Source organism: Salmo salar, chromosome ssa05 (assembly GCF_905237065.1).
Source record: "Salmo salar chromosome ssa05, Ssal_v3.1, whole genome shotgun sequence".
In the NCBI taxonomy this organism is placed as follows: domain Eukaryota; kingdom Metazoa; phylum Chordata; class Actinopteri; order Salmoniformes; family Salmonidae; genus Salmo; species Salmo salar.
This window is the reverse complement of record NC_059446.1, coordinates 50,309,190-50,331,507: the sequence shown is the minus strand read 5'-3', so window position 1 is coordinate 50,331,507 and position 22,318 is coordinate 50,309,190. Positions and strand designations below refer to the sequence as shown.

Below are 22,318 nucleotides of genomic sequence, written 5' to 3'. Positions count from 1 at the left end.
GTAGTAGCGTATCGCTTTGGATGATTCACAAATGATTTTTAATTGTTCTTTTAATGTTTTCTGCTGTATTTTGTAAAAAAAAGTACACTCTGACGTATCACGAGGCACTCCCCTTCGCAAACAAGTTCTCTCTGTCAAGTCGTCCGGCCCTTATACTGTAACTGCATCTTTAAGGACCTGAGTGCTGTAGCCCTGATTCAAGAAGCAAATCTCCAGTTCAGCAGATTCAACACTGTAGTTAGTTACCTGATCGCAAATTCTGCGGACTCTTTGGAATTGGCCATATGGAATGTTCTCTTTTAGCCTTTTGGGGTGAAAGCTGTCTGCCCTCAGAATGTTATTCCCATCTGTAGGCTTCCTAAAGATTGATGTGTGCAAACAGCCGTTGTCATTTTTACATTCCACTATTTAAGTACACCGAACTTGGGCGCGTTCATTCTTAGCCGTAATCAAAGGCAAATGTAACAACCGGCTGGACACAAGTGGTGGCTGGTGGGAGGAGCTATAGGATGATGGTCTCATTGTAATGGCTGGAACAGTATCAAACACATCAAACATATAGAAACCACATGTTTGACTTCGTTCCTTTCATTCCATTCCAGCCATTATAATGAGCCAGTCCTCCTATAGCTCCTCCCACAAGCCTCCACTGCTGGGCACAGACATCAGTTCAATGTCTAGCTTTGATTTGCATTTCTTTGAGGTGTCAGCTAAGGTGAATTCAATGTGAAATCAACAACAAATTGTCACCATGTCATTGGATTTATGTTAAAAGATGGGTGAAAAAAAGACCGTAAGGTACATTGTTATTATGACAAACTCTCTTGCAAGATGACGCCAACAATCATTTAACAGCAACATATGCAATACATTTCTGAATATGCCTTTCATGGTGCAGTAAGATGAACTTTGAAATAAAAATATATTTTTCACTGCGATGGAGTACAAGTTAACATTTTAATAATGGCTAGATTACAATACTAGCTGTATGAAAAAATATGACATTTTACATGTTGATTCAACGTTATCACATTACATTTTCTGTTGAAATTATGTGGAAACAACATTGATTCAACCAGTTTTTGCCCAGTGGGAGGTGGTACAACGCAGAGGCTGATACACTCATATGAGAGGCCACAACGCACAATCGCATTAGCAATTTAACACAAATAGGAATCAAAGTGTAAAAAGGAAAGAAGATAATCTCTGATATGTGCCATACAGGAGAGCCAGCAAAGCAAATTTTTACACATTTTGTTACATTACAGATTTATTCAAAAATGTATAACATTTTTTCCCCCCTCATCAATCAACACACAATACCCCATAATGACAAAGCAAAAACAGTTTTTTAGAAATATTTCCATTCCAGGTGAAGCTGGTTAAGAGAATGCCAAGAGTGTGCAAAGCTGTCATCAAGGCAAAGGGTGGCTACTTTGAAAAATCTCAAATATAAAATATATGATTTGATTTGTTTAACACTTTTTTGGTTACTACATGATTCCATATGTGTTATTTCATAGTTTTGATGTCTTCACTATTATTCTATAATGTAGAAAACAGTAAAAATAAAGAAAAACCCTTGAATGAGTAGGTGTGTCCAAACCTTTGACTGGTACTGTAAGTATTCAGAACCTTTACTCAGTACTTTGTTGAAGCACCTTTGGCAGCGATTACATCATCGATAATTTTTGGGTATGACACTACAAGCTTGGCACACCTGTATTTGGGGAGTTTCTCCCATTCTTCTCTGCAGATCCTCTCAAGCTCTGTCAGGTTGCATGGGGACCGTTTCTGAACAGCTATTTTCAGGTCTTTCCAGAGATGTTCGATTGGGTTCAAGTCTAGGTTCTGGCTGGGCCACTCAAGGAAATTCAGAGACTTGTTCTGAAGTCACCCCTGCGTTGTCTTGGCTGTTTGCTTAGGGTCGTTGTCCTGTTAGAAATGCACCGTCGCCCCCAGTCTGAGCAGATTTTCATCAAGGATCTCTCTGTACTTTGCTCTGTTCATCTTTCCCTTGACCCTGACTAGTCTCCCTGTCCCTGCCGCTGAAAAACATCCCTACAGCATGATGCTGCCACAACCATGCTTCACCGTAGGGATGGTGCCAGGTTTACTCCAGACGTGATGCTCGGCAATCAGGCCAAAGAATTCAATCTTGGTTTCATCAGACCTGAGAATCTTGTATCTCATTTCTATATTTTTGTTTTTTATTTTTAATACATTTGCAAACATTTCTAAAAACCTGTTTTCGCTTTGTCATTTATGTGGTATTGTGTGTAGATTGCTGAGTATTTAAAAATAAAAAAAGTCTGTAACCTAAACATTTTTGGAAAAAGTCAAGGGGTCTGAATACTTTCCGAAAGCACTGTGTGCTAAGTGTCACAAATGGTACCAATATTGCATTTAGGCCTTTACAAGCAGGCTTTTATATCCACATTAATTCCTACGGTGCTCTTTAACCACCACACTGGTACGACTATTATGGCCAGTGTCGTAGCAAACAGCATATATTACACTACTACTCATCCAATTTTCAATATGCCCACTTTGCAATTCTGCTCTCCTTCAGCATTTGAAATAAACACACATGTGCACCATGGCATTTCCTTCTTGCTTACATTGGTTAAGTGGTTAAGATTGACCAAAACAATAAGCTAATTTCCTTTTGGACTAGATGCCACAGCACAGAGTAGGCAGAAGGAGGCAGGCCGACTGATAGTTTCAGCTGTAGAAGAAAGTGATTGGAAGTGCCAAGGACAACACAGGAAATGACTGTGACAGACTTGATTGTGGGGCTGAGGGATGATGCAGCTCAAAGAGCTCAGTGCATTTGGCTACGGAGCGAGTGACAGAGTGCCGCCACCCTCGACCGCCTCAATGTCAATGATGCAGAACACAGACAACCAGAAGTTGTAGAAGTGTAAATCGATTTGACATAGAGCTGCACGCGTTGCCTTTTGATTTTAAGAATGTCTCTCTAATATGCCGTATAATACAGTTGTGGCCAAAAGTTTTGAGAATGACACAAATATTAATTTTAACAAAGTCTGCTGCCTCAGTTTGTAATGATGGCAAATTGCATATACTCCAGAATGTTATGAAGAGTGATAAGATGAATTGCAATTAATTGCAAAGTCCCTCTTTGCCATGCAAATGAACTGAATCACCCAAAAACATTTCCACTGCATTTCAGCCCTGCCACAAAAGGACATACTGACATCATGTCAGTGATTCTCTCGTTAACACAGGTGTGAGTGTTGACGAGGACAAGGCTGGAGATCACTCTGTCATGCTGTCTGAGTTCGAATAACAGACTGGAAGCTTCAAAAGGAGGGTGGTGCTTGGAATCATTCTTCTTCATTTGTCAATCATGGTTACCTGCAAGGAAACACATGCCGTCGTCATTGCTTTGCACAAAAAGGGCTTCACAGGCAAGGATATTGCTGCCAGTAAGATTGCACCTAAATCAACCATTTATTGGATCATCAAGAACGTCAAGAAGAAAGGTTCAATTGTTGTGAAGAAGGCTTCAGGGTGCCCAGGAAAGTCCAGCAAGCGCCAGGACTGTCTCCTAAAGTTGATTCAGCTGCGGGATCGGGGCACCACCAGTACAGAGCTTGCTCAGGAATGGCAGCAGGCAGGTGTGAGTGCATCTGCACGCACAGTGAGGCGAAGACTTTTGGAGGATGGCCTGGTGTCAAGAAGGGCAGCAAAGAAGCCACTTCTCTCCAGGAAAAACATCAGGGACAGACTGATATTCTGCAAAAGGTACAGGGGTTGGACTGCTGAGGACTGGGGTAAAGTCATTTTCTCTGATGAATCCCCTTTCCGATTGTTTGGGGCATCCGGAAAAAAGCTTGTCCGGAGAAGACAAGGTGAGCGCTACCTTCAGTCCTGTGTCATGCCAACAGTAAAGCATCCGGAGACCATTTGTGTGTGGGGTTGCTTTTCAACCAAGGGAGTGGGCTCACTCACAATTTTGCCTAAGAACACAGCCATGAATAAAGAATGGTACCAACACATCCTCCGAGAGCAACTTCTCCCAACCATCCAGGAACAGTTTGATGACAAACAATGCCTTTTCCAGCATGATGGAGCACCTTGCCATAAGGCAAAATTGACAACTAAGTGGCTCGGGGTACAAAACATCAATATTTTGGGTCAATGACCAGGAAACTCCCCAGACCTTAATCCCATTGAGAATTTGTGGTCAATCCTCAAGAGACGGGTGGACAAACAAAAACCCACAAATTCTGACAAACTCCAAGCATTGACTATGCAAGAATGGGCTGCCATCAGTCAGGATGTGACCCAGAAGTTAATTGACAACATGCCAGGGCGGATTGCAGAGGTCTTGAAAAAGAAGGGTCATCACTGCAACTATTGACTCTTTGCATGAACCTCATGTAATTGTCAATAAAAGCCTTTGACACGTATGAAATGCTTGTAATTATACTTCAGTATTCCATAGTAACATCTGACAAATATATCTAAAGACACTGAAGCAGCGAACTGTGGAAATTCATATTTGTGTCATTCTCAAAACTTTTGGCCACGACTGTACATTGCTGAACCACTGGGTATTCTGAAATAGAAGGGCATAGAGGTTCGGGTACGATTCAAAATTAGGTGTGCTTTAAGAGGCCATGTCAACATAAACCTGGATTTCCAAAGAGATTTAGAACTAATTTCATGCAAACATGAAAAATATGCAAGAGGGCCTACATGGGCTGAACAATGGAAATCGATGTTTCGCATTCTAAATGCAAAACATGGGAGGGCTTAGTGGTGTATTCTGAGCAAGAAGCTTTCTGGACTAAATTCACAATACAATAAGATACTCCAACTAATGTAAATAACAGCTTGTAAACGTTCCAGAAAAATGCATTATGCACTCTTATTAAAAATACCCCCTCTGAGTAAGGCTGGTGAGAGTGGCCAAGAGCGAAGTCACGTCCCTGGAGTGTTTGCCTTTAGTGTGTCCCTCATGAGCAATCAATAGAAACCTTTCCTGAGTCTCTTACCATACGCCTGAGATGAAGGGCGAGCTCACCTCACAAAAGCCATATAAATCAGTTGTATGGCAGAGGAAAGGAGCTCTGCCTGTCTCACCCTCATACAGATACACACACACATGCACACACATATACTCATGCGCATGATCCCCCATGCATGCATACACACACACACAGACGCATGCACACACACATACACGCAGACACACAAACACGGGTGAATTAACATAAATGACAGCTCATCATTTATGTGCATGTACACTTGGGAAATTAATGCTAATGGCAGCTCAGCCCCTCTTTCTTGTCTCAGATCCTGTCTTACCTGGATAGATCTTCTAACACAGGGAGCTACAAAATATCAATCAGTGTGTCTTAGCTGTGAGGCGCTCTCTCACGGATAAAGTGCTTATGCATGAAACCTCTGGAAATACACTTGAGCTTGACTTGTAAAATGCTGTCGCACTGAGCAAATCCCTGATCAAATCCCTTAGAGACATTTGGATGGCAGAAAGATGAAGGCATGGTGGGAGCTCTACAGCTCTATGTCAACAAGGAGGAAGGGATCTCTCACATCCTCCACCTCACCTCCTTTTGAAAATGTATTGGAGAATAAAGTCAGAGGGGAGGGACCTGAGACCTTCTCCTCCAATATGGTTGGGAGGAAGGCAAAGAGATAGAATGGGAGGAATCGAGTTGGCAAAGAGAAAGGATGTGAGGAATCGAGCAAATCGAAATTGAGATAGCATTCTCTATTATCTTTCCTTGCATCTTGTGGCCTCTCCCCTCTTCATCTCCTTGCTTCCAAACATATTAATCTTGGATGTACAGAAATATTTCAATTTTTTTATATAACTTTCCCGGAAAGGTCTCGGATTTGGCACTTTATTCTCCTTTAACTACTAAAACACGCCGTTTCTCTGGTGCAGATACCTTTTTCCATTACCCCTCTGTAACCAGAGAATTAGGAGTATGTCCCAATAATGTCTCCTTCTTCCTGAGTTGTGCTCCCAGTCACTGCTCCCAGTCACTACTCCCCACAAATTTAAAAGCATTGGATTGGTGTAGACATGGGCTAGAGGATTTTCTTATGACTGTCATTTCCTGTCAAATCAATTAAGGGAAGTGCACACTTCAAAATAAAGGAGAGATTAATGGGATGCATCCTAGAAGTGAAAAGGGAAGAGGGAACAAGGAAAGTGCTTTTCCACTGGAGGTATTTAGATTGAGATAAACTTGCCATCCCGTGTAGCTCAGTTGGTAGCGCATGCCACTTGCAATTCCAGGGTTGTGGATTTGATTCCCACTGGGGACCAGTACGAACAAATAGGAAAATGTATGCACTCATTACTGTAAATTGCTATGGATAAGAGCGTCTGCTACAAATCTAATCCAGCTAGGCTTGGTCGTGTGATGTTAAAGGTACTTAGGACAGGCATCAAGTAATGCAGTGAGTTGAAGAGTTTATGTTTCACCATCAGTCTGCTACTGTACACTACCAGTATGTTTCTGTAGTACTACTGTACCATACATTAGCCATAACTATGCAACTGTCACAAAAGACAGGATCTCACACAGTTAAAGTAACAACAGTCTTACCATGTTTCTGTAGTTCTTGGGGTGTATATTTTATTTCATTACCGTATATGCATCATCGAACAGTATGGCAAACACACGATGAGGGTGAACGAATGAAAGCATAATTAACAGCCAACTAAATGAATTTTGCCCCACAAAATGACAACATGAATTAGCTGTTTCTAGTGATAACCAAAGAGCGTCGTTTCCCTGGAGGCAAACACTTGTGATTCTGAATAAAGGCTTTGAAGAATTGAAATCAGAGGTGTAGCAACGATGGAACCATTTTCAAGGTATCAAGTTTCCTTTGATGCCTCTTGTCTTATAGGCTACTGTAGTAGCCTTACAATACAGAGATGATTGCAAATTATAGTGGTGATGTGTCTCACTTCACCATGAAAGAAAATAATTCTCAACCAACAGTTCTATGAACTGAATAGAACATTTTCTGTTTTTGTTGCACCTATCATTTGTGGTTTGTTAAAAGAAATAGATCCCTATTCCAGTAACATTTTAAAGGCATATCTGAGACTTCTCAAAGGAATACAATACGGCTTAGAGTGTTGTAGGATGTACGTCCGTTAGTACCCTATAATAAAAACATTGGTAGCGTAGGCCTAGCCTATAAATAAAACCCTATTTCTCTTAAAGATACCTATTAATTACATTGTTATATTGTGATCCAGTGAGTTCTCATATTGCGTGATCATTCAAGTATGATAATTGCATTTACTGCAGGTACAGTACATTAGAAGTAAGTAGGTTCTTTGAAGTGTACAGTACAGCACAGCACAGCACAGTACAGGACAGCTTGATAAACTGGGGCAAGTCTTTCGTGTGTGATTAAGTGACTCCCTTCCATACACACACACATATACACACACAGTGAGAAACCAGTGAGAATTATGCTCACCCACTTTGAGGAAGTAAAAAAGGTCATTGGATGTTAGCATGTGCACCACTGAGCAGATTCTGTCATATCAGATTTGATATGGTGCACTAGACTAGTCTAATACATCTCACTTTCTAAACTCATGGGACTGACACTTTTCCCTCTAAAATGTGTGTAAGCATCATATTACTGACTGTCGGACACTTTCACATAAAACACGTATTACCTTAATAATAAATGAAATCTCTCAGAGATTTCATCTATGGAAAATGTGACCCAGCATTTCCATTTCCAATAACAAGTTAAAAAAAAACGTAGATGTTTTTTATTTTATTTTTTGTTGTCATGCTTATTCATTCTGTATCATTTTGTTAATGTGCTTACCTGGTTAAATAAGCCTATACCTTGCATGTCCATCCAATTATATGGAGATGATAATATAAAACGATTAATATTTCATCATCTTGAATATTAAAAAAATTAATATTTTAACAGTTACGCTAATGTTCTGTAGGTAGACCGACTGATGGGTTCAGGTTGCACGCTTTGGGTCTGGAGTACCTGCATCATGCAGTATTGTGTTGCTCTGTCTTAGTAACACAAGACAAAGTATTTTCTCAACAGGATAGCGTTTTAATTCAAGGTCTCATCTATCTCTTCCTTCATAGACAAGTGCGTGGACGACCGACTAGGGCTAGATCTCGTTTTTAAAATGATGGAGCCATATAGTTTCCCTGAGTGCTTGGAATATGCAAAGGCTTTTCTCCTGTACATCTCTCCCTTCCACATAGATATCATTAGCAGAGTGGACAGCACTACCCCGCCCAGCGTCAGTAGACAAAGCCCTGCTATCACGCACCTATCCAGGTGTGCCCCTACCCTGGCACTTTCGATTTCCAGCCTCTCCATCTCCCTCGCGGACACGCTCTCCGGGTCCACTTTGACCTCGCGAGGGACTGCATAGGATATAATTACTAACGAGATCCCGGTGACTAGGAAAGTGACCGCGCTTATAAAACCGTAATCTACAGATGCCCCCGAATTTTCTGATGCGAGATCATCATCTGACATTAGGGAGAGCTCATGCAACCCCTCGGGCCGAATGTCGCTCGCACAGTCATTAGGCCTACACCAGGATTTGTGGATACTTTCCCCACTTTCCCCAGGGCTTGCCAGGCGCAAATTCACATTCTCGTCGACGTAGGTGAAAGATGTCTCTAATTCTTTGTCGCAGCACACGTTGACCTTCTCCACCGCAGGGTGACGGTGTTTAGAATGCGGACCTCCGTTATGGGGAATCGTCCTTGGTGCTGAATTACACAGTCCTTTGCAGCCCGGAGCTGAGATAGAGAGCGCCCCTCCGGCTGAACTGCTATCTTTACGAACATGCACCGGATTGGAAGCCCAGTCAAGGACGCAGGGAGGAACGGGTTGTCTGCCTCTTCCTTCCTTATCTATATAAAGCAGCTCTACAGAAGCCATTCCATTCTTTCCGCTGGTTCACTTCAATTATTTATCCACGGCGTTCTCAGTCCGCAGCATCCCTGATGAGAAATAATTGACAAATCAGATGTCACATAGGGCCTGATTATTAAACACGATCAAATTATTGCATAGAGAAAACCTGTGCGTAATTTCTGGCGTTTCAAGCGCATTTTGGGCACGTATGCTCATGATGTTATCAGAAATACTTAGTCAAAAAATTGACAATTGTGCGTAATTTCTGGCGTTTCAAGCGCATTTTGGGCACGTATGCTCATGATGTTAACAGAAATACTTAGTCTAAAAATTGACAATTGTTTGGGTTTAAATAATTTGCTCCATGTATACAAAGCCATTAAAGTGACAGATTAGCCGAATCCAATTAGTGCGCAATCCCGTAAAACCCACAGATGAACTGTAATTATTTTTCAAACATAATGTCTATCATATTATGGAAGAACACACTCTTCACTATACCTAGTCATGAGAAGTGTATATAACTGTATCATAGGGCACATACAATTTCCAATAGGCTGTTATGTAGTTAAATCATTTCAGTAGGCTGTTTTGTGTGGGAAAGAGGGATGTTTTTGAAGTAGATCAAACGCTTTCCACGCCTTGCAATATGCTTCTTCACAATATCGCTGTGAAATATTGAAGATTAATCAAATGACGTGATAGTTTTTGCGATGTGTTTTTGGAGCATGCATAGCATTATCTTCCCTATAGCCACAGCGCATCTGTTTAGTGTGCTCAGCTAATATAAACTACTGTGTTTCAGGATATAATTCATATAAAAGCACTTACTTCTTCAGAATTCATTATGTCGAATTTTCTTCATATGCCAGAATACTTTGTATAGACTAATCATAAAAGATCGATGACTAAATGCCTTTAACGAAAATGTAGCCTACATGATGTTAGAGTCCTCGTCTGCTTGAGAGGAAAGATTTTCGCTGTAGTCCCTCCCTCCCACACAAGCTTTAAACTGCCTCGCTATGGTGCTGAAATGAGCTGGCTACCCCCGGTACCCTTGAACAGATGCAGATTACTCCAGTGTGCAGTCAAATAAACACACACCAGAGAGGATTTCATTCTTATGGACCTCTGCATTTGAAGTCCATATAGACTTGTATAAATATTGCTAAAAATAATGTTGCCCCTATAGTATCAACCTTATGGAAATTCGATATCGTTTATTTTATCAAATGTCCATTAACGTCACTAGAGCTGTGTTAATAATCTGCTCAAGATGTATACTTCGTGTAGATGCTTGGTTGCATCAAATGAAAACATGCATAGGCCTAAACCATAGCCAAGGTGAATTGTCAATTATACCACATGTGGGAAAGGGAAAGGGGGCACCTAGTCAGTTGTACAACTGAATGCATTCAACTGAAATGTGTCTTCCGCACTGAATCAGAGAGGTGCGGGTGGCTGCCTTAATCGACATCCAGGTCATCGGCTCCCGGGGAGCAGTAGTTGTTGGGGGTTAACTGCCTTGCTCAGGGGCAGAAAGACAGATTTTTACATTGTCTGCTCAGGGATTCTCCCTTTCGGTTTTTGGCACAACAATCTGTGTCCTGGTCCCATGGAAGATTAGTGATCACTATGTCAAAGGCATAATTTAATCCATGTTTAATCTAGAGAGCTAGCCCTGAAAATCTTAGTACATGTCATTAATTCACATATTCTGAGTCCATCCTCATCTTTGTAAAGCTTTAAAGCAATCCAAAAGATGCAGTACAATGATTTTCCTGAATGACAACACTTTGCATTTCAATTGATGCCATTGTCACATCCACCTGCATATTTGTTAGTATAACCCTATCCCTTTATGCAGCTGTGTCCCATGCACCACAATTCAAAGCTATTGAGGCCATGCAAATATCAGAGAGCCAACTATACATTCAGAGCACAAACAGACAACAGAATCAGACAGAATTGCCCAATCACCAGCAGACCATCATGACCCTGCATTATGAGAGCGGCCAGGCTGCTGTCTATTCCAAGTATAAACAGAGCTGATACAGTATATGACTGTGTACTTGTCTAAGACTTACAGACCATCAGTTGTTATCTGCTACAGCTAGGCTACACCACTCCGCCAAGGACAAACGCCCTGCATGCGGCAAAGACAGCAACCCAGAGGCCAGTACATCTTCATAGAGTGTCTCATGCCACTTGCACATCCAAAGGGAGAATGGGCTGTACAGTGCCTTGCAAAAGTATTCATCCACCTTGGCTTTTTTCCCATTTTGTTGCATTACAATCTGTCATTTAAATTAATATTTATTTGGATTTCATGTAATGGACATACACAAAATAGTCTAAATTGGTGAAGTGAAATAAAATATAAAACTTGTTAAAAAATTATAATAAATAAAATCCGGAAAGTGGTGCGTGCATATGTATTCACCCCCTTTGCTATGAAGCCCCTAAATGAGATCTGGTGCAACCAACTACCTCCAGAAGTCACATAATTAGTTAAATAAAGTCAACCTGTGTGCAATCTAAGTGTCACATGATATGTCACATGATCTCAGTATATACATGATCTTAGTATACCTGTTCTGAAAGGCCCCAGAGTCTGCAACACCACTAAGCAAGGGGCACCACCAAGCAAGCGGCACCATGAAGACCAAGGAGCTCTCCAAACAGGTCAGGGACAAAGTTGTGGAGAAGTACAGTTCAGGGTTGGGTTACAAAAAAATATCAGAAACTTTGAACATCCCATGGAGCACCATTAAATCCATTATTAAAAAAATGGAAAGAATATGGCACCACAACAAACCTGCCAAGAGAGGGCCGCTCACCAAAACTCACGGACCAGGCAAGGAGGGCATTAATCAGAGAGGCAACAAAGAGACCAACAATAACCCTGAATGAGCTGCAAAGCTCCACAGCGGAGATTGGAGTATCTGTCCATAGGACCACTTTAAGCCGTACACTCCACAGAGCTGGGCTTTACGGAAGAGTGGCCAGAAAAAAAGGCATTGCTTAAAGAAAAAAATAAGCAAATCATTTGGTGTTCACTAAAAGGCATGTGAGAGACTCCCCAAACATGTGGAAGAAGGTACATTGGTCAGATGAGACTAAAATTGAGCTTTTTGGCCATCAAAGACAACACTATGTCTGGCGCAAACCCAACACCTCTCATCACCCCAAGAACATCATCCCCACAGTGAAGCATGGTGGTGGCAGCATCATGCTGTGGGGATGTTTTTCATCGGCAGGGACTGGGAAACTGGTCAGAATTGAAGGAGTGATGGATGGTACTAAATACAGGGACATTCTTGAGAGAAACCTGTTTCAGTCTTCCAGCAGGACAATGACCCTAAGCAAACTGCTAAAGCAACACTTGAGTGGTTTAAGGGGAAACATTTACATGTCTTGGAAGGGCCTAGTCAAAGTCCAGACCTCAATACAATTGAGAATCTGTGGTATGACTTAAATATTGCTGTACACCAGCGGAACCCATCCAACTTGAAGGAGCTGGTGCAGTTTTGCCTTGAAGAATGGGCAAAAATACCAGTGGTTAGATGTGCCAAGCTTAAAGAGACATACCCTAAGAGACTTGCAGCTGTAATTGCTGCAAATGGTGGCTCTACAAAGTATTGACTTTGGAGGGGGGGGGGAATAGTTATGCACGCTGAAGTTTTTAGCTTTTTTGTCTCATTTCTTGTTTGTATCACAATAAAAAATATTTTGTATCTTCAAGGTGGTAGGCATGTTGTGTAAATCAAATGGCACAAATACGCAAGGCAACAAATAGGAAAAATGCCAAGGGGGTGAATACTTTCGCAAGCCACTGTAGATTATAAACAAGGATATGACACTTCTTAAGGGTGTGCATAACTTTAGGGAATAACAAATTTAGATTCAGATTCAGAAAACGTTCATGTCCTCAAAGAGACAATTCATTTTGCAGCGATCACAATGAAGACAAAATAACATATTAAAAAACAACATCAAAATAGCAAAGGATATTTACAAGCAAGTATGCTGGATGTTTAAAGAATATTTATGGACTTTAACAGTCATGACGCTTTTTATAAAACCCCATACTTATTATTGCAGTATAGATGGGTTGTGGTATTTTGTTATTTGTTATGGCACGGAGGTGCGGGCATTGTACTGTACATAAATAGAACATAAGCCCTAAGTCTACAACCTCCCACTGTACATGCCCATGTCATGTGATGATATATGATTAGATTCATCTATTTTACTCATTTCAATTACCTTTATGAACAATTTCAAGTGTACAGAAGGACATATGATCAAGCATCAGCCTCGGGGCATCTAAAGGCCAATGCTTGGTGGATTATTAATAAGCAGGTGGCTCAGTGGCGTATGCCTTAGAGATTGTTTTGGAGAGTTGGCACGCAAACCCTAGCTGCATTTGAGATGTTTTGACAACGTCTTTCAGGGGAGGACAAGGCAGGGTGGCTAGAGCATTACGAGAACATAACATTGGAGAATATTCTTTTTCTATTAGAGAAAGAAAAGGAGGGAGTATAATAGAGAGAAAGAGAAATGAAAGACTAAAAGGTTGGGCATCCGAGAGCGGTTGTAGAGGTTGATAACAGTTAGACAGGCTCATAAAATATTCAGTAGTTGGCACTGAAGGTTCATTGAATGGTTTTTCTAATTGGACCAAGGTCTTGCCCTGACATGTATACTATGGATTATGTTGTAACTTCTCATAATGAAGTGCTGTTTTCTCTCATCTGAATATCTTTCCGCTTTTTTTATGCCTTTCAGAAGGAATACACTTCAAAAGATGGAAGCAAAAACAGGAAGGCAAGGCTGTGTGTGTGTGAGCCCCAGATTGGCAGCTTAAAGAAGACATTCATCTTTTGATGAAAAGATAAAGAGATTAAAAAAAACTTGCAACAATCATTAACTCATGCTGCTCATGTGATTAAACTTCTAGGCAGGGATAATTTAATATTATTTTCCATCTACTCGCACTCTCTGCATTATAATTAATTTAATGCTATCAATTAAGGCCTCTACCATAGCATGGCTTGCTTTGCATACTAATTTATCTGGTAGCTGTTTTGTGCAATTCTATGGCTTGCCCGTAAATGTCTAAGCAACTGAAATATTAGTCCTATCTCTTCGTGACATTTAAACAATTTTACTGTATCTAATTATAACAGTATTACAGCATACAGTTGCAAATCTTATTTTAGAGAGAGCAATATTTGCTATTAAAGTGATCAAACCTTGTCATGGGGATTTAGTGTTAGGTCATACAAACAGCTCTTTGGTGTTTTTGTATGCAGAGCATACTTTTGCAGGAAAGCTGTTTATTATGGAAAACACACAGGTTGGAAGCAGGGATAGGTTTTGTTCATTAGTCAAATTAAATAAGCTTTACTTCAGGCCAAATGTCATTCATTTTTGGAGAAAAAAATATGCCAAACCTTGAGAGGTCTGTTGGCAAAGTAACCACGGCAAATACGAAATATAAAAAAAACATTAAAGTTTAGCTTGAAAGTTAAATTAGAAAAGGAATGTTCTCACAAAATGCTTTGTAATAAATAATTCATGGAATTAGCATAAAATAGAATTACATCAAAGTCAAAGCTTTAGAATAGATAGATATTCATAAATTCATAACCTCCTACCTGACAACCCTGCAATAACTTAGTGAGATACACATTCACGTGTCAGTTTAAGATGAATGACAATCCATCACAGCCAGTCAACTATGACCCCAACATTTTAATTATATTTCAGACTACTTGCTCAGCAAACACACCCAGGAGATTATTTAGCCTGAAGGAATACCCCCCTCCTGTTAAACATAGTGGCAGGTCATTTTTCACCCTTAAGACAACACAAGGGTTAAGTGCCTTTGAACGTTGTATGGTAGTAGGTGCCAGGCGCACCGGTTTGATTGTGTCAAGCAAGAACTGTAATGCTGCTGGGTTTTTCATGCTCAACAGTTTCCCGCGTGTAACAAGAGTGGTCCACCACCCAAAGGGCATCCAGCCAACTTGGAGTCAATATGGGCCAGCATCCCCGTGGAATTAGACACCTTGTAGTCCATGCCCCGAAGAATTGAGGCTGTTCTGAGGGCAAAAGGGGGTGCAACTCAATATTTTAATGTTTTGTACAGTCAGTGTATTTTCAAAAATAGTCAAACTGTCAATTGAATCCCTAAACTGTTTTGGTATCAATTCAACTGCACTCTTGCAAAATGGTAATGTTATTAAAGAGGAAGAGGTAAAAAATGCTTTTGTTCCCTTTGTTTTTCACCATGTGGACAGGTTTCCTCTATTATCACCAAACGTATTTCAATTTCTGAATTGCTGCATTCTGTTTAACAGCAGAGAAAACCCCCTAAATGACATTTTTTTTCAACTTGAAATTTGATTACTTTTCCCAGAGTGACCCCAACATTAGAAAAAGTGAAACATTGCCTTTGTTCATATTTCCATGAAAGCTGTACCCCACCAGGGTACAAAGATTGTCTCAGGGCCATTTTTGACCCGGCAGTGATAAAATCATTTACACACCACAAAAACCACAAAGACACACACACATACACACACACAATGAGAAATTGAGATTATGTGTGCTACTGATTGAACTCAGCCAGCAGCTCCTGAAGAGGAAGATCACCATGGTTGGCACAGTTAGAAAGAACAAGCCTGAGCTCCCCCTGCACTCCTCGCAACAAGGGGGAGAGAGGCCTTCTTATCAAAGTTTGCCTTCACCTCCACCACCACTCTAGTTTCTTACCTCCCAAAGAGGAACAAGAATGTGGTCCTCCTGAGCACACTACACAAAACGGCTGAGATCAGTGATCGTGAAGACAGGAAGCCAGCCATCATCCTACAACCACAACAAAGGAGACGTGGACAACCTGGATAAGGTGATTGGAACTTACAGCTGCAGGAGGATGACTGCCCGCTGGCCCCTGGTCATCTTCTTGATGTGTCCTCATACAATGTCTTTGTGATATGGAACAAGATCAACCCTACCTGGATGCCTGATAAGCAGAACAAGAAGAGGGTGTTCCTGGAGCAGCTGGGAAAGGCACTTGTAACCCCACACATTCAAAGAAGGGAGTGCCTCCCCTGCACAGCAGCCTCTGTTCTTTCACGTTTTTGTTTTGTATCTATTATCTTATTTTATTAAAAGTTCAAGACTGTTATTGTTTCCCTTCAATAAAATGCATTCAAAACTACTTTCTGCACATTTCTGATACTTTCTTAGGCTATAAAAGTGCTAAAAAATGTATGTTTACACCAATGCAGTACCATTGGCAATAATAATTGTAATAATAATAAACCTCTACTTTAGTAACAAAAAAACAATTATGACAGGTGTGTTGTAAGAAAAATGAGTGGTGTCCACTGATTAAATGCAGTCTTTCTGCATTGTGAAGAGGGAAAACGCAGATATTCACAAAGTTTGTGATGAATGACAGGTTGTTTCTTCATGCAAAATAGATTTGGAGTTTATTATTCAATTAAGCAGCTTTGTTTTAGGGGTTTAGTGAAGGCGGGTACTTTTTTACCCTTAGGACAAGGGGAGTATACAGAATGTTAAGACTACACAAGGGTTAAATCTTTTGTCTTGCCCATTCACCCACATACACAATCAGTGTCTCAATTGTCTCAAGGCTTAAAAATCTTTCTTTAACCTGTCTTATCCCCTTCATTCAGTCCATGCCCTGATAAATTGAGGCTGTTCTGAGGGCAAACGTGGGGGGGAGGGACTGTGTTAAGATTCCTGATTCCATATTGTGTTTCATACCTCTTTAGGTATTCCTTGACCAAAACAAAAGCACACAATTTTAGTGAATGCATTTCCCCAAGTCCTTCTATTTGCAATTTGTCCATAAGATGGCAGTGAAAGCCCATTCTAATAATACTTGTGAGTACCTACAGAATCACGCCTATGTGATTATGAGAACACTCCATTGATCAAGTCACATTTGTTTTCTGAGCGGTGTCCATTACTCTTATTTAGGTGGTGTGGTATATTAACTATAACTATTCTCTTACTGAATCATGCTTAAATGTCCAATCACAGTGAGGTTTTAGAATGGGATATTTTTATTGGCCATTTGCACATTGATTGTTATTTTCGCTGTAACAGAACCCAACACACCACCCACGGCAGACTGGAAAGAACAAGTACCTTGCTCCAGGGCACAATAGCAGTAACCTGACGTATTGATAACAGCAGCCATTTGATTGATGTCAACCCAGAGATGAATCACATCAGCCTTGGGATTCGAGGCCCCAAATCAACCCTTCAATCTGTATCGATAACTTATTAGACTGAGGTCATCTTGAACCCCTATAGTAAATGTATTGTGCTAAGGGTGTCCAACTATAATTATGTCTTTCTCCATCTGTACTTTGAAAAATGTGTGATCTTAACCTCCTGAACACTGCCTGTGAGGACGGATATACTTCTGTCACATTGTGATGATATTCTGCTACATAATATATTTATCACGCTACTGATACGGAATGGGTCGATAGAGTCATGACAATAAAATAATGACACACAGGAGCAGATGGGTCTCAGCAGACAAGACCGTTAACTAATTGATGCATTATCAGCATTCACTGTTTCAGCCATTCAGCCATTGCAATTTGTGTGATATGTTATAAATCCAATTCTTGGAATATGTGACACATGTATTGCGCTTAAAACCCCCTACAGTCGATTGATGAACCGGTACGTCAATCTCACTAACGTAAAATCCCCATCAAAATCTGTCAATTTAAACTAGCAATATCATTTTTTTGCATTGGATGCCTTTCAATCCACCGCATCCGCCTACAGTTAAAGTCGGAGTTAACATACACCTTAGCCAGATACATTTAAACTCAGTTTTTCACAATTCCTGACATTTAATCCTAGTAAAAATTCCCTGTCTTAGGTCAGTTAGGACCACCACTTTATTTTAAGAATGTGAAATGTCAGAATAATAGTAGAGAGTGATTTATTTCAGCTTTTATTTCTTTCATCACATTCCCAGTGGGTCAGAAGTTTACATACACTCAATTAGTATTAGGTAGAATTGCCTTACAATTGTTTAACTTGGGTCAAACGTTTCAGGTAGCCTTCCACGAGCTTCCCACAATACGTTGGGTGAAATTTGGTCTATTCCTCCTGACAGAGCTGGTGTAACTGAGTCAGGTTTGTAGGCCTCCTAGCATGCACATGTTTTTTCAGTTCTGCCCACAAAAGTTTCTATAGGATTGATGTCAGGGCGTTGTGATGGCCACTCCAATACCTTGACTTTGTTGTCCTTAAGCCATTTTGCCACTACTTTGGAAGTATGCTTGGGGTCATTGTCCATCAGGAAGACCCATTTGCGACAAAGCTTTAAATTCCTGACAGATGTCTTGAGATGTTGCTTCAATATATCCACATCATTTTCCTCCTCATGATGCCATCTATTTTGTGAAGTGCACCAGTCCCTCCTGCAGCAAAGCACCCCCACAACATGATGCTGCCACCCCCGTGCTTCACGGTTGGGATGGTGTTCTTCGGCTTGCAAGCCTCCCCCTTTTTCCTCCAAACATAACAATGGTCATTATGGCCAAACAACACTATTTTTGTTTCATCAGACAAGAGGACATTTCTCCAAAAAGTATTGTCTTCGTCCCCAGTTGCAAACCGTAGTCTGGCTTTTTTAAATGGCGGTTTTGGAGCAGTGGCTTCTTCCTTGCTGAGCGGCCTTTCAGGTTATGTCGATATAGGACTCGTTTTACTGTGGATATAGATACTTTTGTACCTGTTTCCTCCAGCATCTTCACAGGGTCCTTTGCTCTGGGATTGATTATGCACTTTTTGCACCAAAGTACGTTCATCTACAGCTGCGTGGTCCCATGGTGTTTATACTTGCGTACTATTGTTTGTACAGATGAACGTGGTACCTTCAGGCATTTGGAAATTGCTCCCAAGGATAAACCAGACTTGTGGAGGTCTACAATTTTTATTCTGAGGTCTTGGCTGATTTCTTTATATTTTCCAATGATGTCAAGCAAAGAGGTACTGAGTTTGAAGGTAGGCCTTGAAATACATCCACAGGTACACCTCCAATTGACTCAAATGATGTAAATTAGCCTATCAGGAGCTTCTAAAGCCATGACATAATTTTCTGGAGTTTCCCAAGCTGTTTAACCTGACTAGGGTAGGGGGCACAATTTTCACCTCCGGATGAAAAGCGTGCCCAAAGTAAACTGCCTGCTACTCAGGCCCAGAAGCTAGGATATACATATAATGGTAGATTTGGATAGAAAACACTCTAACGTTTCCAAAACTGTTAAAATAATGTCTGTGAGTATAACATAACTGATATGGCAGGCAAAAACCTGAGAAAAATCTATTGAATGCCATTACAGTATCCATTGACTTAGGACTCAAATTGCACTTCCTATGGCTTCCACTAGATGTCAACAGTCTTTAGAAATAGTTTCAGGCTTGTATTCTGAAAATGAGGGAGTAAGACCACCTTGAGTGAGTGGACCCTGGGAAGTCGCCAGACCTGTTTCCTGCTCGCGACCGAGAGCGCGCCTTTCTTGTTTTTCTTTTATATTGACCACGCTATTGTCCGGTTGAAATATTATCGATTATTTAGGCTAAAAACAACCTGAGGATTGATTATAAACATCGTTTGACATGTTTCTATGAACTTTACGGATACTATTTGTATTTTTCGTCTGCCTGTTGTGACTGCCTTTGAGCCACTGGATTACTGAACAAAACGCGCCAACAAAACGGAGGTTTTTGGATATAAAGAGGGACTTTATCGAACAAAACAAACATTTATTGTATAACTGGGAGTCTTGTGAGTGCAACCATATGAAGATCATCAAAGGTAAGGCATTTTTTATATCGCTATTTCTGACTTTTGTGTCGCACCTGCCTGGATGAAATATGATTTTCATGCTTTTGCATGCGGGGCTCTGTCCTCAGATAATCGCATGGTTTGCTTTCGCTGTAAAGCCTTTTTGAAATCTGACATGGCGGCTGGATTAACAAGATGTTAAGCTTTATTTTAATATATAACACATATATTTTCAAGAATGTTAAGTATTTGAATTGAGTATTTTTTTATTTTGCCTCTGCAATTTCACTGGATGTTGGCCAGGTGGGACGCTACCGTCCCAGGTACCTATAAGAAGATTTAAAGGCACAGTCAACTTAGTGTATGTAAACTTCTGACCCACTGGAATTGTGATACAGTGAATTATAAGTGAAATAATCTGTCTGTAAACAATTGTTGGAAAAATTACTTGTGTCATGCACAAAGTAGATGTCCTAACCGACTTGCCAAAACTATAGTTTTTAAACAAGAAATTTGTGGAGTGGTTGAAAAACGAGTTTTAATGACTCCAACCTAAGTGTATGTAAACTTCCGACTTCAACTGTATGTCACACTTCCGCATCTGTGGTGAAAGGTGGCAGAGCTAGAGCGGTGTTTGCCAGACCATGATACATAAACGTCTGTAGCGTCTGAACGGTTTGACTTATAAACTATAATGACCACTCTATGGAAAGGGGAGACTCTCACGAACCGAATGGTGGTAACCGGTACCGGTTTAAAAAAAATTATGGAAGTATTAAGGTAGTTTTGTGCCTACCCAAAAAAGGGGTTAAATATGTGAAATAACCTTCAGAAAGAGTGTGCAAAGTTGTCATCAAGGCAAACTTTGAAAAATCTCAAATATAAAATATATTTAGATTTGTTTAACACTTTTTTGGGTACTAAATGATTCCATATGTGTTATTTCATAGTTCTGATGTCTTCGATATTATTCTACCATGTAGAAAATAGTAAAAATAAAGAAAAACCCTGGAATGATTAGATGTGTCCAAACTTTTGACTGGTACTGTACATTTTAGTCATTTAGACACTCTGATTCAAAATTACACTTTGGTTCGTTCAACCTATTCAATTCAATTTGTCTGAAATCAAATACCGAATTTGACAGATCAATGTGATTTTTTAAATTGAGTTGATGCTTCTCAATTGCTTACAACACTTAATGCGCATCGCATTGCATAGCGATGGGTGCGATGTAGCGGTGGTATAATATCATAAGAGTTGGAGGCGTGGCCTAATGGGGGCGTGGCCTTCGCTTAGTAACTGTTGGCCAACCGTGAGCGGGAATGTCATTTCAGGTATTGTGTTTTTTTTCTTCATAATTATACGTTCTCTGCCAACACTGAATTTGAATGATATCTGCATAAGTCATGTGATACTAAAAATCCTGGAAAGGTTTCCGTTGATGGAATTGCCACCATTTGGTTACTGTATTCTTATCAGTTAATGTGAAAGTCTGATGTAAAGAAAGTGATTGGAATCATTTATGCATGCAATGGAACCAACTTAATATCTTGATTAAGAGGAAATTGATTTAATTGCTTGTAATCCAATTTCAAATGTGGACAGGTTATTCCAAAGTGAAATATCTACTTGATAAAACATGAAAAAAAAGGGTTTTATATACATTACCACTCAAAGGTTTGGGGTCAATTAGAAATGTACTTGTTTTTAAAGAAAACCATATTTTTTTGTCCATTAAAATAACATCAAAGGGCCAGCATCCCGGAGTCGCCTCTTCACTGTTGACGTTGAGACCGGTGTTTTGCGGGTACTATTTAATGAAGCTGCCAGTTGAGGACTTGTGAGGCATCTGTTTCTCAAACTAGACACTCTAATGTCCTCTTGCTCAGTTGTGCACCGGGGCCTCCCACTCCTCTTTCTATTCTGGTTAGAGACAGTTTGCGCTGTTCTGTGAAGGGAGTAGTACACAGTGTTGTATGAGATCTTCAGTTTCTTGGCAATTTCTCGCATGGAATAGCCTTCATTTCTCAGAACAAGAATAGACTGACGAGTTTCAGAAGAAAGTACTTTGTTTCTGGTCATTTTGAGCCTGTAATCGAACCCACAAATGCTGATGCTCCAGATACTCAACTAGTCTAAAGAAGGTCAGTTTTATTGCTTCTTTAATCAGAACTACAGTTTTCAGCTGTGCTAACATAATTTCAAAAGGGTTTTCTAATGATCAATTAGCCTTTTAAAATGATAAACTTGGATTAGCTAACACAACGTGCCATTGGAACACAGGAGTGATTGTTGCTGAAAATTGGCCTCTGTACGCCTATATACAGTCATAGCCAAAAGTTTTGAGAATGACACAAATATTAATTTTCACAAAGTCTACTGCCTCAGTTTGTATGATGGCAATTTGCATATACTCCAGAATGTTATGAAGAGTGATCAGATGAATTGCAATTAATTGCAAGTCCCTCTTTGCCATGCAAATGAACTTAATCCCCCCCAAAATATTTCCAC

The 22,318-nt window shown here is 40.3% G+C and overlaps 1 protein-coding gene across 1 annotated transcript; it reads right to left on the bottom strand.

Moving 5' to 3' along the window:
- Positions 1-6,622: 6,622 nt before the first annotated feature.
- LOC106605057 (transmembrane protein 74) lies at positions 6,623-9,964 on the bottom strand. Its single transcript, XM_014200314.2, has 2 exons — positions 9,775-9,964; positions 6,623-9,029 (listed from the first exon to the last, which is right to left on the bottom strand). The coding sequence occupies exon 2, from the start codon at positions 8,965-8,967 to the stop codon at positions 8,119-8,121; it is 849 nt and encodes a 282-aa protein (XP_014055789.1). The 5' UTR covers positions 8,968-9,029; positions 9,775-9,964; the 3' UTR covers positions 6,623-8,118.
- Between the last annotated feature and the right edge of the window lie 12,354 nt (positions 9,965-22,318).